General features: G+C 42.8%; 1 protein-coding gene across 9 annotated transcripts; it reads left to right on the forward strand.

Annotated features, from left to right (window-relative positions):
* The first annotated feature begins 2933 nt into the window (after nt 1–2933).
* On the forward strand, nt 2934–6253 carry LOC125544490 (uncharacterized). Of its 9 annotated transcripts, XM_087547411.1 has the most exons (6): nt 2972–4207; nt 4347–4386; nt 4898–4976; nt 5533–5565; nt 5698–5767; nt 5853–6253. In XM_087547411.1, the coding sequence occupies exons 1-6, from the start codon at nt 4098–4100 to the stop codon at nt 6010–6012; spliced, it is 492 nt and encodes a 163-aa protein (XP_087403537.1). In that variant the 5' UTR covers nt 2972–4097; the 3' UTR covers nt 6013–6253. The 9 variants fall into 9 exon arrangements, 3 of the variants coding, with proteins under 3 accessions (XP_087403537.1, XP_087403539.1, XP_087403538.1); XR_015619143.1 differs by having other exon boundaries at nt 2973–4032; nt 4128–4207; nt 4898–5767; XM_087547413.1 differs by lacking the exon at nt 5533–5565 and having other exon boundaries at nt 2973–4207; nt 5723–5767.
* Nucleotides 6254–17034: the final 10781 nt, after the last annotated feature.

Here is a 17034-nt window from a genome sequence, read left to right on the forward strand (position 1 = left end):
AGCAGTTTCCTCGCCACTGGCCGGCCCAGGCGATCAAGCAACTACTTGACGCATTTAGTGTCAAGTAGCCGAAATGCTATGTATCGCACGTACTTTAGTTATAATAGGCCTCGCCTAGATGTGTTACAGTATCGGGCCACCCCATTTTCGTGCGTTCGAGGGTTTCTCGGCTCGCATGCTAGTTTTTTTCTGGACGTGTCTAGCCAGAGCACAGCTGCCTGGGACGCTTAACGAGCGGCTCGTCATTTTAAGTAATTTTTTGCCTCCTCTTTTAATTAAAATAGTCATTTAATAGTCTCTTTTCCTGCTACGTATTAAATGCTAGTATATGCATCTTCTCATATGCATGCATATGCATGTGTAAGTGTTTGTTCGCATTTATTTTATGATTTTAAAATTTTAAAAAGGCATAATTTTCAATCCGTGTGTCGAAATTCAGATTCGTTTTCACCATCGAAACCCTCACGATGTGCTCTTCAAAAATAGATCCCACATGAGGATGTTTCGACGAACTATTATTCCTGCCAACTAAACATCAATATGTATGCAACTAGACTACATGCCGCGCCAACTGAGTATACGTGTGTGCCAATAGCCCTTCTGCCAACTAAACATCAATGTGTGTGCAAGTAGACTACGTTGCCGCGCCAACTGAGCATATGTGTGTACCAATAGTCAAGCCAACTAAATATCAATGTGTGTGTAATCAGACTATATTGCCGCGCCAACTGAGCATATATGTGTGTAATTAGTCCTGCCAACTAAATAGCAATGTGTGTGCAACTAGACTACATTGCCACGTCAATTGCGCATATGTGTGTGCAACTAGTGTCCTGCCAACTAAACATCAATATGTATGTAACTAGACTAAATTACAAGCCAACTGAGCATATGTGTGTGTAACTAGTCTTTTTGGCAACTAAACATCAATGTGTGTGCAACTAGACTACATTATAAGTCAACTAAACATCAATGTGTGTGCAACTAGACTAAATTACAAGCCATGTAGTACTAAAGTTGGTTTTAAAAAAAGTTGCATCATGTAATATTAAAGTTGCACAATGCAATACTTTAGTTGCACCATATAGCACCAAAGTTGGCATCAAAAAAATTTCGTCGAAACATACTCATGCGGGATCTAGTTTCGAAGATCTTGTCATGATGAATCCAACAATGAAAACGGATCTAAATTCCGACGTGTGGTTTAAAAGATATGACTTTTTAAAAATTAAAGAGACCAAAATAAATGTGCGTGAATCTGTTTTTCAGACTAGTCTGTACGCAATTAATGCTGACAAAAACATCCACTAGCTGACAAAAAAAGACACACATGTAACAAACCGGCCGCCCATTGCTACGAAAAAGTGCGTGTGCACTTTTAAGATTTCAGGTTTTCCTTTTTGTTTTCTTTTTCTTGTTTCCTTGTGTTTTTTTTCCTTTTGTTATATTTTTGTTTCTTTCATGATTTGTATCCATTTTCTTCGGTTTTCCATCATATCTTCTTTTCTGTTTTTTCTTTTATCTTGTTTTCCTTTTGGTTTTCTTTGTTCTTACATTGGTTTTCACCTATTTACTCTCTTTCATCGGTTTCACCCTTTTTATTTTAATGGAACACATGTCTACATTTTTCATATACATTAAAAACATTTTTTAGACATGCTTAATATATTTCAAATAGATGGTTAACATTTTTCTAATATATGTTTTGATGTCTCCTTTTTTCGTACACATTGTAAATTTTGTGCATACTTTGAAAAAAATTATTAAATGTTCCAGATTTTTGAAATACATTTTTACAAAAACAGGTTTTGAGCATTTTTTTCTAATACATGGTAAACGTTTTTAAATACACATTCGATTTTTAATGATAAAAACATTTTTCCTCAACTATGCAAACTTTGTTTTGATTGCACAAACATTTTTCTGAAAATGTCCCAAACACATTTTTGAAACTTGCCAACATTTTTTCAACGTGACATGTATATTTTAGTTTATGCATCATTTTTTTAATTACACAAACATATTTTTTACAGTGTTTATACATTTTTCATACACATGATTCAAAAAATTGTGCACATGATTAAAAATTTGTATTCTTTTGGATTCACATTTGTACATTTTTCGTATAAATCAATAACATTTTTCTATACATGTTTAAAAAAATTCAAATGCAAAATTAACAATTAAAAATTACTTAAAGTGTTTGTTGAAATATATATATATATAGGATATTTCGAAATATACAAATAAAATAAAAGAAGAAAACAAATTTGTGAATAAAAGACGGGAAAAGTAACATGACGTCAGCATACGAGCGCTGGGTACTGGGCCGGTCCAAAACCTTCTCCCTGCAAGCGTGCTATGTGCCGCCCGTCAAAGGAGCTTCCATATCCGCAAAAAAAAGAAGGAAATAAAAAGGAGCTCCCAGAGAATTAGCCTCCGAGGCAGGGCGGGCCGCGCGGCTGAAATTGAGACGATGACAACGCCCACACCGAAGCGTGAGCGGGCCTGCGAGCCACCAAAAGCCGTTCTCGCCCTCAGGCGTCAGGTACGTGTCTTGGAGCTTTTGCTAAAAAAAACGTGTCTTGGAACCCTGCGCCTGCCTTCCGGTTTACGTCTGGCAGGGCACCGGGCACGCACCCGGTCGTCACGCATATCTCTACTACTATTAAAAAAGTAAACGTAAGTTCTTTTAAAACCATACAACAAACTGTAGACAAGATAGCCAAAGTCTTCGGATCAAATCAACTTACACATATCCTATCGTTCATATTACGCCAATAATCTATTAACCAAATCAACGACTAGGATCAAATCTCTACTACTATTAAAAAAGCAAACGTAAGTTCTTCTAAAACCATACAACAAACTATACACAAAATAGTCAGAGCCTTCAGATCAAATCAACTTACACATATCCTACCGTCCATATTACACCAATAATCTATTAACCAGATCGACGACTAGGATCAAATGTTCTGCCAGCAGACGCCGGTGGTCTGCCAATCGTCGAAGCGCTCCGCGCCCCCGATCCGCACGGCCCGCCCACCACGCGGATCAAATCTGAGAATCCCCAATAATTCCTCTGCTCCCGTCCGTCCTTTCCATCTTCCCAAATCGTGCCGATCTCCCGTGCCGCCGCCGCCATCTCCGCCGCCTCCTTGACACAAGGCCATCACCATTGCGCCCCACTCCGGCGTGCCTGATGCACTTCGGCCATGGCAGTTGTTGCCACCTGACTCTATCCTCGGGATCTCATCCTACTGTCCTGGATCGGGGCAGCAGTGGCGATTTGGATCCGGGCGGCGGCGGCTGAGCAAGGGCACCGGTGCTGTCTAGGTATATATCTTCCCTCTCTCCCTTCCTCCCTCTCTCTCTCTGCCCCGCCGGGGTCGCTGTGAGCCCGTGACGGTGGACTGGTGGGGAACTCCGGTGGAACGGCAAGGGGACAGCGAGGAACGGCAAGCACGGGTGCTCTGCTGGCGGAGGCATGTTTTGGGGACGGGGAGACCTCCGGCCGTGGGGAATGAAGAGAGCTTTGGATGCAAACTGAATTTCATCTCTCTTTGTTCTTTTTTATGCTGATGGCACAGAAGAACATTGGTAATGTTGAGCTGGCAAAGAGAAGTAGCAGACTAATTTCTATGTCGACTAGATGATGATTTGCTCCCTGTATGTGGTTTCCTCTGTATTCTTTATATGATGTTATTTTGTGATCCTTGAGTACGGAAATAGCATGGTGTGCAGCGTTGCCCTTGTGAGCAATCTCTGATGCTACTGATGTTTATATATGTATTACTTATGACACTAGGATTCAATCCTCACCGAAGATTGAATTCCATCTTCTTGGTTAGAATGCACAAAGGATTTGAATTGTGAATCTTGCAAGGACATTTATTTTGTGAAATTTAACATGACTAATTTGAGACCAGCAAAGAGGATTGGGCCCGAAGAAATGCTAATATTGAGCTAGGTTCGCCAGGCGATATGTCGAGCTCTGTGTAGCCTGCTTTCAATGGCTTATTTAAACAGGTGTCCCCTTTTCCTTTGTATGTGTTTTCGAGTCTCATTTCATGTAAAAATAGCCTGTAGATGTCATGCGGTGTGATTTTATTTTTCGAGTTCAGCTCTGTGCTATCATAGAATTCAGCTTAGGGAGATCAAGAAGATGTTTCATATGTCAGCACAACTACTGGAGGATTTGCAGGTGAGGAACTATTATATGAGTTTGGATGACCAAATATTAGCAGTACATCAAAATCTACGGCTTTATATAGTTTGTCACATACTGTCTTATTTCATATATGATGACCATATCAATCAAGTGTTTGTTATTTTTCATTCAGAGTGTACATTGATTCCAGTGTAGCAAGAACAGAAAATAAGGTACTCTCTAAATAATGTGTGAGGTTTCAGATTCTGTAATTTGTTTTACTGTTGCTAACTGAGCATGCTTAGATAATGTGGTGATTTGAGTGGAGTTTCAGAGTCGACCGTTCATGTCTGAAGTCTCAAGTTTCTATATGTATAGTTTGAGACCTAATAAGTACTGATCATTTCAGAAAGTTTCATGTTTCATACTTATGATTGATACTGATTGTATTCACGTAATTGGGCCACTTGGATACGGTGGTTGGCTAACTAATAAGTAAGATGTACCCAGTTCTGCATAAAGATTTAGGCACCCTAATTTCTTAAATCTTTGTGGAGTCAGAGGTGTTGAATGTTTTTGTTCGAAGTCTTTTTGAAATGATGAGTGATGCATACCTATTCAATGTTTTACATGGTACTGCAAGTGAAGAAATGATTTGTACTGAACCATCTAATGGGTTATTGTGTTTCTTTGAAGTCATGAATTTGTAGCAACTGACGCCCTCATTGGCATTCTTTTTGAAAGATATCCAAGATAGTTAAAGCATTGTGGGGACGAGGAGGCCGAGCAGTCCGTTGTGTCTCCGCCGTCGCCGGCCGCAGCGGTATGTTGTGCCCCTTTCCCTGCTTCACGTCCTAGGCTACTCCACCACCACTGGATACGAGTGTGGCCATGACAGAGGAATCTTGTGCAGGGGGATTTGATGCATAGCATGTTATGTACATGCAATGGAAATGTTACACAGTGAAACACATTTTGATCTTCTAATATTAATATGCATTGCTGGCATGAAGGTTATTATTTGTTGTTTCACACACACACAAGGTTATTATTTGTTGTTTCACACATTGTATTGGGGAAAAAATTAGGACTAAAGGTTTTGGTATGTCTGATTGTCGACATGCCACCGGAGGTGCATGATTGTCTGATAGGCTTGAATTCTTAAGTTTTCTTTCTTATTGGTCTTGTTTGTTTTTATTTTGTTGAAAACCCATGATTTTACCATAACCCAAAATTGCTGAGTTAAATGGAGAGGCTCAATGAGAAGTTTCGGGACATGGAAGAAATTGATTGTTCTAATTTAAGTAATATAAAAAGAAAAGTAGTATTTTCTATTAGTAACATATGTCTATAATATTATGATTTACCTCTGCTAATAGGTGTCGTCGGTGAAAAGAAGCATGCCCAAATTTGTAAGCCCATATTGGTATTACTTTCCAGTAATCAACATCCAACAAAATATATATTTATGAATGATCTATTATCTTGCCATGAATACAATGATAAATTTGTTGTTGGCTCATGTTATATCCTCACAAATAAAGTGTCACATGGAACTTTCTCTATCAGTTCAGGCTGGATGGGCAAGACGACATACTGCAGACCGGGACCAAGGTGAGAATATTAGATGGAAATTTATGTAGCATATGTACAGCTACGTTTATTAATCTCCTTCTCACTTTTTCCTTTTTCTTTGCAGAGTATGTTCATTATCAGTGATATGTGTTAATACTCTCCTAGAGATTGATTTTTTTGCGATCGCAAAAAAAGGAGCCAGATACATGGCGAGCTTCCAAATATCAAGTTGCAAGTACCTTCGTTGCTTTGGACCTTGCCATGGAAGGATGAACACTAAATGACCACAAAATGCCTCTAGATTATGAGTAAGCGTGTTTCTACCTTCAGCGGTTTGGGCATCTGCTTTGTCTCTGTGGCTGGTTTTGGTTTCACGGGTACCTGATTTTGCTTGGAACAACCACAGGTGCTGCAGCTTGGTTTGCTGACTAGCAATGTTTTGTTTCTTTGGTGGACAAACTTGTATCTCAGAACGTTGACGAATTATTTCATTTGATCAGCTTATGTGGAAACTACTAATTTTCATTGCCTCTGTACACACACTTGCATATCTTTTTTCCTGGTGCTTATTGGCAATGGCCCACTCATAGGCACGACCTAGAAGAAAATAAGATTGAAGATGTATTTTTCTTGGTTGGAAATATTACACCTCAAATTTACTTGAGTTTTTTTTTGAGCAACTTTTTTTTGAGCAACTCAAATTTACTTCAGTTTGGATGCAATGATGACTTTAAGATTGAAATAACTGGTGAATTATGTCAATTATACAGTTTAAGAGGTCATGGATGTGATATATGAGAAACAATTTTGTCTGTGATACATGAATATCTATATGGCACTGTGGATGCTGGCGAGATGTTGGTCATGGCCTTGGTTGTCGAGATGCACTAGCTAGGGGTGCATGCATGGCCATAGGCCACAATTAAATTTTCTTGACGGACTGAGGTATTTGCTAAGCAATGGACATGGGCCTGTTGATTTATAAAGCACAATATTTTCAGTCATTTGTACGAGTTCGGAATTATATGCTTTTTGCGTGAGATTGCAGCTGCTCAAAATGTAGATTTATGTTATGACAGAATTATTAAGTTTCATAGTAGAACATATTTAAGCGAGACGTGCGTTGTACATGCATGCTTACTAGTGCGGACAAAACGCCATGCTAGCCTTTTTCAGATCGCATGCATACTTTGGCAAGGATTTTTGTGGAGTGCGTTTGTGCCACTGCTCGATCATCGGCCGGCAGCAACTCTTTTTTTCATGGAGGAATGTTGGGTCTCCATCGGCGCCAAAAGGAACGTAGTAATAGTACTGCTACTATTGAATTACTGATAGTACCTACATTAAGCAGCAGCAGAGTAAAATCTTGGACAACACGTATGACTATAGCGGAACACCCGTGCTTTCTGCTCGTCGGCTAGGGAGGCCATAGTTCGTCGCTGCTGTTGTGGGCGCCGAGCACGTCATGCAGGTGCCTCCGGTGCATTCAGGTTGGGGAGACTGAAGAGGATGTTTCGACCGCGAGGCGTTGCCGGAAGCCCTTTGTGTGTCAAGCTCCCAAGTGGGAATGCGTTTGGGGGGGGGGGGGGGGGGGGGGGGGGGGGCTTGTCTCGAGGGGGCGCGACTCACTTCCGTTCCTTTCCGTCGCCCTGCTATCAATATGTGGTGTTCTTCGCCGGCGTGGTTGAGAGATAGGTGTTTCCGATGCCTCTGTCGAGGTCACTATGCACACTTGTAACATCCCTAATTTTCAATTTGGAATGTTATACACTAGATCATATGCATATCATATTTTCTTGCATTTTGGTTGATCCTAGAAATTTCACGCAACTCAAGGACCCTCGGAGAGAGTTGGAGATTTCGTTATTTTCATATTTGAGAGTTTTCTCGAATTTTGAAAAATAGGATCATTTGATTTATTTATTTTATCTTCAATAAATTTTCCGGTGTCAAAATATATGAGAGAGGGAATAATATGACTTTCCCAAATTTAGGAAAAATGAAGATATAATAAATAGATCAATTTTGCTTTCCGGTGTTTATTTGCATTTTATTTGGATAGGGAAAAATGCGCGTTTTCGAAAATTGCATTTTAGGTCCGGAGAAAAGTTCATTTTGTTCGGCTCATTTTTAGGAGTCGGGGAAAATTTACTTTAGATTTTTCGGAGTTCGTTTAGATCCCTTTTTGTTTTTTTTTCTGCACGAGGAAACTATTTAAAAAAAAATTGAGCAGCGCCTTGGGCCAAAGGCCCAAGCCAAGCCACCCACCGCCGCGCTCCCAGGCGCCAGGCGCCGAGCCAGGAGCCGGTCGGCCGCCGCCGCCTCTTGCTAGGACCGAATCCTTTTAGGATTTTAGGGCGCCCCTTGTCCCCTTTTCCTTATTTCGTTTTCTTTAGTCCTACTCCGTTTATTTTCTAGATCTTTCCTACTCCTATTCTAATTCCTTGTCCTCTACCCCAAGTAAACCCCTCCCCTCCCCAATATAAATACCCAAGCACCCCCCTCTCTAAACACATCAAATCAAAGCTCTCCTCCACACCGCGCCTTGCACCGCCGCCGCGCCGCATCACACTGCGCCCTGCGTCACCGCCGCCGCGCCGCCTCACCCGCGCCGCCACCCCACACCCCGCGCCGCTGCCGCACCTTGCCCACGCCGCCGCCCTACGCCGACGCCGCCGGAGCCCCTCACCGGAGACCTCGCCAAGGTAGCCCCACGCTACATCTATTCTTTTCCTCAGATCGTTCTCTTCTAATCGTTCCGATTCTTTTCTTCTCTAAACCGTTCCGGTTTTCTAGATCAGTTTTTCGATCGGTTTTTCTTCTCCGAAACCCTAGATCCGATTCGTTTTCTTCTCCGATTTAGTTGCCTTTGGACCGTTCGCCGGACCGTTCGTCCTAACGAACGTGATCACCGGATTCTTCTAGGTTAACGAACGTCCGTTCGTTTAACCGTTCTTCTTTTTCTTTTCGTCGGATTTATTCCGCGATCGCGATCTCAGATCCGATCTTCTTCCTAGTCTATTTTTCCGCTCGTTTATCGGAATCAGGTGATTCAAGCGCCTGGAGTTTCGTCTCGAAACCGCCGTTCCGTCTAATCAACTTGAACAAGCTTTTGTTACAGTAAAATTTTGACCTAGTTTCAACTTGCTAGAACCGAGTTGTTTTCTTCCGCCGTTTGTTTTTCGTTCTTTCTTGCAACCGGAGTTCTTAAGTTGAACTACCTGGTTCGATCTCTTGTTCGAGTTTTACCTGTGCATTAGATGAGTACTTATTGTATGCTTGTTGTTTGTCTGCGATAGATTACCCGGATTGCGCCGCTTGTTACTTCGAAACCCTAGGACTCGCGGATCATCAGCAAGGCAAGTAACACTTTGATCATACCTTTTCTACAACCCATGTTTTATTGCATTAGATCAATCCTCACACATTGCATGATTAGGATCTAATTAAATTGTGGGATGGGAAGTAGATGAGGTAGTACCTATTACATGTATTATTATGAAACCTTTGGGAGTTACTTCTACGTTTGCTTATTATGCCATGCTATGCTAGTAGACGTGGATTGGGTGAGTGATATCCATGACAGATGTGAGATGATAATTTTAATGGTTTATTTAAGGTGGCAACTTAAACACACATCTGGGTGGATTGAGGCACCTGATGTCTATCAGGACTTGCCTGTTTTTTTTGGACCGCCACCCAGGCTCAAAGGGATCATAAGATCTTTCATGCTAGAAACTTCCGTGTGCAGCCACATGCTACTATGGGCTCTGGCATAGTTGACTAAGTTGTGCGAACTCTTACGGGGTGGACTAGCAGATGTAGGGGATGTAGGTGTACCGGTCTACCCCACATGTAAGGTGCTAGTGCTTCTGAAAGACTATGTCTCGGTCATCCGTCTTCTCAAACACCATGTAGTGCGAGAAACCAAACGGAGGCGATCGAGTCATGTGGGGAAAAGTGCGCAAACCTCTGCAGAGTAACAAACTAATCATGATTAGCCGTGTCCCCGGTTATGGACAACTTGAGTATCTAGTACTTGAATATCATTGTGAATCTCAACATGTTACTTCTAATTAATGTTATTGGATTTTAATTACTTTTAATTGGGATTGAGAATGCTGTCAACCATTCTCAATGTTTCACAACCACCATGATAGTTAAATAAATTTATTCCTTTGCAGTAGGGAAAAATTGGCTTTACGCAAAACTGTAACCATAGAGCTTTCCACCAGCCATATATGCATATAGTATAGCTGTTTCATTCCATTACTCTCTCTATGTGTTACTTTGCCAGCATATTCCATGTGCTGACCCGTTTTCGGGCTGCAACGTTAATGTTGCAGACTTTTCAGACGACGATTGAGGTGCATTTAGGTCGTGGTTCTATACTCAGTGATGCCGCTGGAGTTGATGGACCCATTTATCTTCCAAGTCTTCCGCTGTTATCTTTAAAATATGGCCTTAAGTCATATTTATTGTAATAAGTTTTTTTGAGCCATCGATGTAATAAGTGTGTGATTGCAACTCTGCTATAAAACCTCGATGTACTGTGTGGTGTCAGCATTACTGATCCAGGGATGACACCGTAGCACAGTAGACGTGATCCATTCGGGTCAGGTCGCTACAGAGATGGTATCAGAGCACACGCTGACTGTAGGACACGACCACTAAGTTAAAGCCATAGATCACCCTTCTCTTCTCATTTTCTAACTCCTCATCTTTTCTACTCTATTAGGATGACAAACGCGAAGATTAAGTACGCTCAACCGGATGAAGGCACACCTTTTGGATTTCACCTGAAGGAAGTCATCAAGTACCTGAACATTGGATTACCAAGCTTCACGGGAACCTTCAACGCCACTCTGCCTAAAGAGGAGCGCTAGAAGATTCAAGCTCACGTTCCGGGAAGAACATTCGCGCCAATCACGAAGCCCATAGATAGTGTTTTCAATGCACCAACCTGGAGTCTAGGAAGGAGCATGGCAGCTCATATCACCATAAGACGCATTGGAGAAGTTTATCAAGAAGACCTCAAGGACACTATGTACCAGATTTGCGGACGCCGTGATGAACAATGGGAGTTAGTCAGCACCAAGAAGGATAGATCCATTGCATCTTTCATCCAGGAGTTAAACCAGCACATTCGACGCCACGAGAACCAGATGTGCAATGATATGGTAGAGTTGAAGAATGTGAAGGCAAGGATCATCGAGCTAGAAGGAGAACTGAAGTCTACACGCAAGGACTACATGGACGAGATCGTAGCTCTAGCAAGGCACAATTGCGATCTTAAGCAGGAGATTGAAGAACTCAAGAGCAAGTTAGCATCCCAGGAGGACGACAAGTACGTCGCATGTCCAGACAACTACATCATCATCGACGACACCGATTCGGATCCAAGTGAACCCGACTTTGAAGACGAAGCTGGAGTAGATATCATGGAGTCTTCCACCGGTTCAAATTTCTAGATGACCACCAGATAGTAATAGTATTGCCCCATGTAAACACATTATAGTCGAGCACTTTTGCGATAGTTAGACCGTTTGTAAGCCCTTGTTTGATTGGTTGAAGTGAATTGTGTGCTTTTGCCTCATGTGCATATGGGTAGTGTTTTCCCTTTAGACCCCCTCTATTCTTAATTCTCGTCTTTTCTAAACCCTCAGATGCCTCCGAGACGTGACAATGGATTTCCACCGGAGCTCACTCAGTTGATCCAGCAGCAGAATCAATTGATGCAGATGTTAGTTCAGAATCAGCAGAACAACAACAACAACCCACCACCACCACCTGTTGACCACTTAGCCCGTTTCCTTAGGCTGAATCCGCTGGTGTTTTCCAGTAGCACCGAGCCAATAGTAGCAGACGATTGGCTCCGCAAGATAGGAAGGGAGTTGACCACTGCAGGATGCACGGATGGTGAGAAAGTGAAGTTTGCCGCACATCAGCTTGACGGACCCGCGGCAGCATGGTGGGAGAATTTCACAGCCACTTACCCAGTTGACACTGTCACATGGGATCAGTTTCAGCAAGCTTTCCGCACTGCCCATGTTTCAGCAGGAGCTATGGCCATAAAGAAGCGTGAGTTTCGCAACTTACGCCAAGGAGGAAGGACTGTTGGCCAGTATGTGGAAGAGTTTAGTAAGCTAGCCCGTTATGCCCCAGATGACGTTGCTACGGATGCAGCCAAGCAGGAGAAGTTTCTGGAAGGATTGAATGATGAACTAAGCATGCAGTTGATGGTAGCAAATTTCAACAACTACCAGGAGTTGGTAGATCGTGCCATCCTGATTGAAGGGAAGCAACAGCAGATTGAGAACCGTAAGAGGACGTATGGACAGGGGAAGTATAACTCTGGAGCCCAGCAGAAGCCCCGTTTTACCCGTAAACCGGGATTTAAGTTTCAGCACACCCATGGAGGAGGTAGCTCGCACAACCATAATGGCCACAAGAATGGTAATGGGAATGGAGGAAGCAACGGCCAGAACCGAACAACCCCATCGACCCCAACCAAGAGAGATCTGAGTAATGTCACTTGTTTCAAGTGTTCGAAGACCGGACATTATGCCAATGAATGTCCTGAAGGCCAGAATGGAAATGGAAATGGAAGCTCTGGGAAGAAGCCGAACCCTTTCAATAGGGGACAGGTGAACCACGTTAATGTGGAGGAGGTTGAAGATCAGCCCGATGCAGTAATCGGTAAGTTTTTGGTTAAGTCATTTACTGCACTCGTTCTTTTTGACACTGGTGCATCGCATTCATACATATCAAGGGGATTTGTGGATAAGTATAACCTGCCAACCCAAGCCCTTAGGTCACCCATGTTAGTAAGCTCACCAGGAGCAGAGTTTATGGCTACATGATGGTGTAATCGGTTACCATTAAGGATTGGTAACTATGTGTTTCCCTCAGACCTAATAGTATTGGAATCTCAAGGATTGGATGTGATATTAGGCATGGATTGGTTATCAAAGTATGAAGGGAATATTGAGTGTGCTAGTAAGTCAATTTTGCTTACTACACCAGAAGGGAGAAGGATCAAGTATGTATCCCGGCATGTACCAAAAAGGACACAAGTGAATTGCCTAACAGGAGTTGTGCAAGAAGAAGTACCAGTGGTAAAGGATTTTCCTGATGTATTTCCTGAGGAATTGCCAGGCATGCCACCGGATAGAGACATTGAGTTTTTGATTGAGTTATTGCCAGGTACAGGCCCAATATCGAAGCGACCATATAGGATGCCAGCAAAGGATTTGGTGGAAATTAAGAATCAGATTAAGGAGTTATTGGATAAAGGTTACATTCGCCCAAGTTCTTCACCTTGGGGATCACCTGTACTTCTAGTGGAAAAGAAGGATGGATCATTAAGGATGGTTGTAGATTATCGGGGATTGAATGAAGTAACCATCAAGAACAAGTACCCACTGCCAATGATTAATGATCTGTTTGATCGATTACAAGGAGCTAAAGTGTTTTCCAAGATCGATTTGCGATCAGGGTACCATCAGTTGAAGATTCGAGAGCAGGACATACCTAAGACAGCATTCACCACAAGATATGGACTGTATGAGTATACCGTCATGTCATTTGGATTGACTAACGCACCTGCCTATTTTATGAACCTGATGAACAAAGTGTTTATGGAGTTTTTGGATAAGTTCGTCGTAGTGTTCATTGATGACATCCTAGTTTATTCGAAGAATGAAGAGGAGCATAAGGAACATTTGCGTTTGGTTTTGGAGAAACTAAGGGAACATCAGTTATATGCCAAATTCAGCAAATGTGAGTTTTGGTTGAAGGAAGTTGGATTCCTCGGACACGTTATATCCGGAGAAGGTATATCAGTTGACCCCACAAAGGTTGAGACCGTAACCGAATGGGAAGCACCAACAACAGTTGGAGAGATCCGGAGTTTTCTTGGACTCGCAGGATACAACCGGAGATTTATTGAGAATTTCTCAAAAATTGCGAAGCCTATGACGGAGTTGTTGAAGAAGGAAACTAAGTTCAAATGGACTGAGGAGTGTGAGGCTAGTTTTCAGGAGTTGAAGAAACGATTGGTTACCTCACCGGTATTGATTTTGCCAGATCAGACCAAGGATTATGAGGTGTATTGCGACGCTTCACGTCGAGGACTTGGAGCAGTGCTTATGCAGGAAGGGAGAGTTGTTTCGTATGCATTACGACAACTGAAGCCTCATGAGTTGAATTATGCCACGCATGATTTGGAGTTAGCAGCCGTAGTGCATGCGTTGAAAACGTGGAGACATTTCCTCATTGGAAATCATTGTGAGGTGTACACGGATCACAAGAGTTTGAAGTACATTTTCACGCAGAAGGAGTTGAACCTCCGACAAAGGAGATGGTTGGAGCTCATCAAGGATTATGACATGAGATTGCATTACCATCCCGGAAAGGCTAATGTAGTAGCTGACGCATTGAGCCGTAAGAGCCATGTCAATACCCTAGTGACGGGGAAAATACCAAAGGAATTAGCAGAAAACCTTCGTGAGCTATGTTTGGAAATAGTTCCGAGAGGCTATGTAGCAGCATTGGAGATTCAGTCAACATTGATGGATAAACTCCGCATACGGAAGGAGGTGCAGGACACCGTTACCAAACCAATTTTCTTATAACAACAGTTACCAAACCAGTTTGAAGATGGCCCCTTTCGAAGCTTTATACGGAAGGAGGTGCAGGACACCGTTGTCCTGGAACGAAGTTGGAGACCGTCAATTCTTTGGACCAGATTTGATTAAGGAGTCAGAACGGAAGGTTAAGTTGATTCGCGATAGGCTCAAGGTAGCCCAGTCCAGGCAGAAGAGCTATGCAGATTCTAAACGCAAGGAGATAGTTTACGAAACCGGAGACAGAGTTTACCTTCGAGTATCCCCACTTCGAGGAGTTAAGCGCTTTGGAGTTAAGGGAAAGTTAGCACCGCGTTTCGTTGGACCGTTTAAGATCGTGAAACGTATGGGAGAAGTCGCTTATAAGTTGGAACTACCAGAAGGACTGTCAGGAGTTCATGATGTATTCCATGTTTCTCAGCTGAAGAGATGTCACGCCGAGATGGCGCAGGTACCGCTAACAGATACAGTGCCATTAGAAGCAATTCAGTTAAAGGATGACCTAACATATGAGGAGAAGCCAGTCAAGATTCTCGATTATGCCAGCAGAGTTACTCGCAGCAAGGTTATCAAGTTTTGCAAAGTTCAGTGGAACCACCATTCAGAGGATGAAGCCACCTGGGAGAGAGAAGAAGATTTGCTCAAAGACCACCCTCACCTATTTTCTAGCCAACCCGAATCTCGAGGGCGAGATTCATCTTAAGGGGGGTAGGTTTGTAACATCCCAAATTTTCAATTTGGAATGTTATACACTAGATCATATGCATATCATATTTTCTTGCATTTTGGTTGATCCTAGAAATTTCACGCAACTCAAGGACCCTCGGAGAGAGTTGGAGATTTCGTTATTTTCATATTTGAGAGTTTTCTTGAATTTTGAAAAATAGGATCATTTGATTTATTTATTTTATCTTCAATAAATTTTCCGGTGTCAAAATATATGAGAGAGGGAATAATATGACTTTCCCAAATTTAGGAAAAATGAAGATATAATAAATAGATCAATTTTGCTTTCCGGTGTTTATTTGCATTTTATTTGGATAGGGAAAAATGCGCGTTTTCGAAAATTGCATTTTAGGTCCGGAGAAAAGTTCATTTTGTTCGGCTCATTTTTAGGAGTCGGGGAAAATTTACTTTAGATTTTTCGGAGTTCGTTTAGATCCCTTTTTGTTTTTTTTTCTGCGCGAGGAAACTATTTAAAAAAAAAATTTGAGCAGCGCCTTGGGCCAAAGGCCCAAGCCAAGCCACCCACCGCCGCGCTCCCAGGCGCCAGGCGCCGAGCCAGGAGCCGGTCGGCCGCCGCCGCCTCTTGCTAGGACCGAATCCTTTTAGGATTCTAGGGCGCCCCTTGTTCCCTTTTCCTTATTTCGTTTTCTTTAGTCCTACTCCGTTTATTTTCTAGATCTTTCCTACTCCTATTCTAATTCCTTGTCCTCTACCCCAAGTAAACCCCTCCCCTCCCCAATATAAATACCCAAGCACCCCCCCCTCTAAACACATCAAATCAAAGCTCTCCTCCACACCGCGCCTTGCACCGCCGCCGCACCGCATCACACTGCGCCCTGCGTCACCGCCGCCGCGCCGCCTCACCCGCGCCGCCACCCCACACCCCGCGCCGCCGCCGCACCTTGCCCACGCCGCCGCCCTACGCCGACGCCGCCGGAGCCCCTCACCGGAGACCTCGCCAAGGTAGCCCCACGCTACATCTATTCTTTTCCTCGGATCGTTCTCTTCTAATCGTTCCGATTCTTTTCTTCTCTAAACCGTTCCGGTTTTCTAGATCAGTTTTTCGATCGGTTTTTCTTCTCCGAAACCCTAGATCGGATTCGTTTTCTTCTCCGATTTAGTTGCCTTTGGACCGTTCGCCGGACCGTTCGTCCTAACGAACGTGATCACCGGATTCTTCTAGGTTAACGAACGTCCGTTCGTTTAACCGTTCTTCTTTTTCTTTTCGTCGGATTTATTCCGCGATCGCGATCTCAGATCCGATCTTCTTCCTAGTCTATTTTTCCGCTCGTTTATCGGAATCAGGTGATTCAAGCGCCTGGAGTTTCGTCTCGAAACCGCCGTTCCGTCTAATCAACTTGAACAAGCTTTTGTTATAGTAAAATTTTGACCTAGTTTCAACTTGCTAGAACTGAGTTGTTTTCTTCCGCCGTTTGTTTTTCGTTCTTTCTTGCAACCGGAGTTCTTAAGTTGAACTACCTGGTTCGATCTCTTGTTCGAGTTTTACCTGTGCATTAGATGAGTACTTATTGTATGCTTGTTGTTTGTCTGCGATAGATTACCCGGATTGCGCCGCTTGTTACTTCGAAACCCTAGGACTCGCGGATCATCAGCAAGGCAAGTAACACTTTGATCATACCTTTTCTACAACCCATGTTTTATTGCATTAGATCAATCCTCACACATTGCATGATTAGGATCTAATTAAATTGTGGGATGGGAAGTAGATGAGGTAGTACCTATTACCTGTATTATTATGAAACCTTTGGGAGTTACTTCTACGTTTGCTTATTATGCCATGCTATGCTAGTAGACGTGGATTGGGTGAGTGATATCCATGACAGATGTGAGATGATAATTTTAATGGTTTATTTAAGGTGGCAACTTAAACACACATCTGGGTGGATTGAGGCACCCGATGTCTATCAGGACTTGCCTGTTTTTTTTGGACCG

Source organism: Triticum urartu, chromosome 3A (assembly GCF_056163025.1).
Source record: "Triticum urartu cultivar PI428250 chromosome 3A, HENAU_Tu73, whole genome shotgun sequence".
NCBI lineage: Eukaryota > Viridiplantae > Streptophyta > Magnoliopsida > Poales > Poaceae > Triticum > Triticum urartu.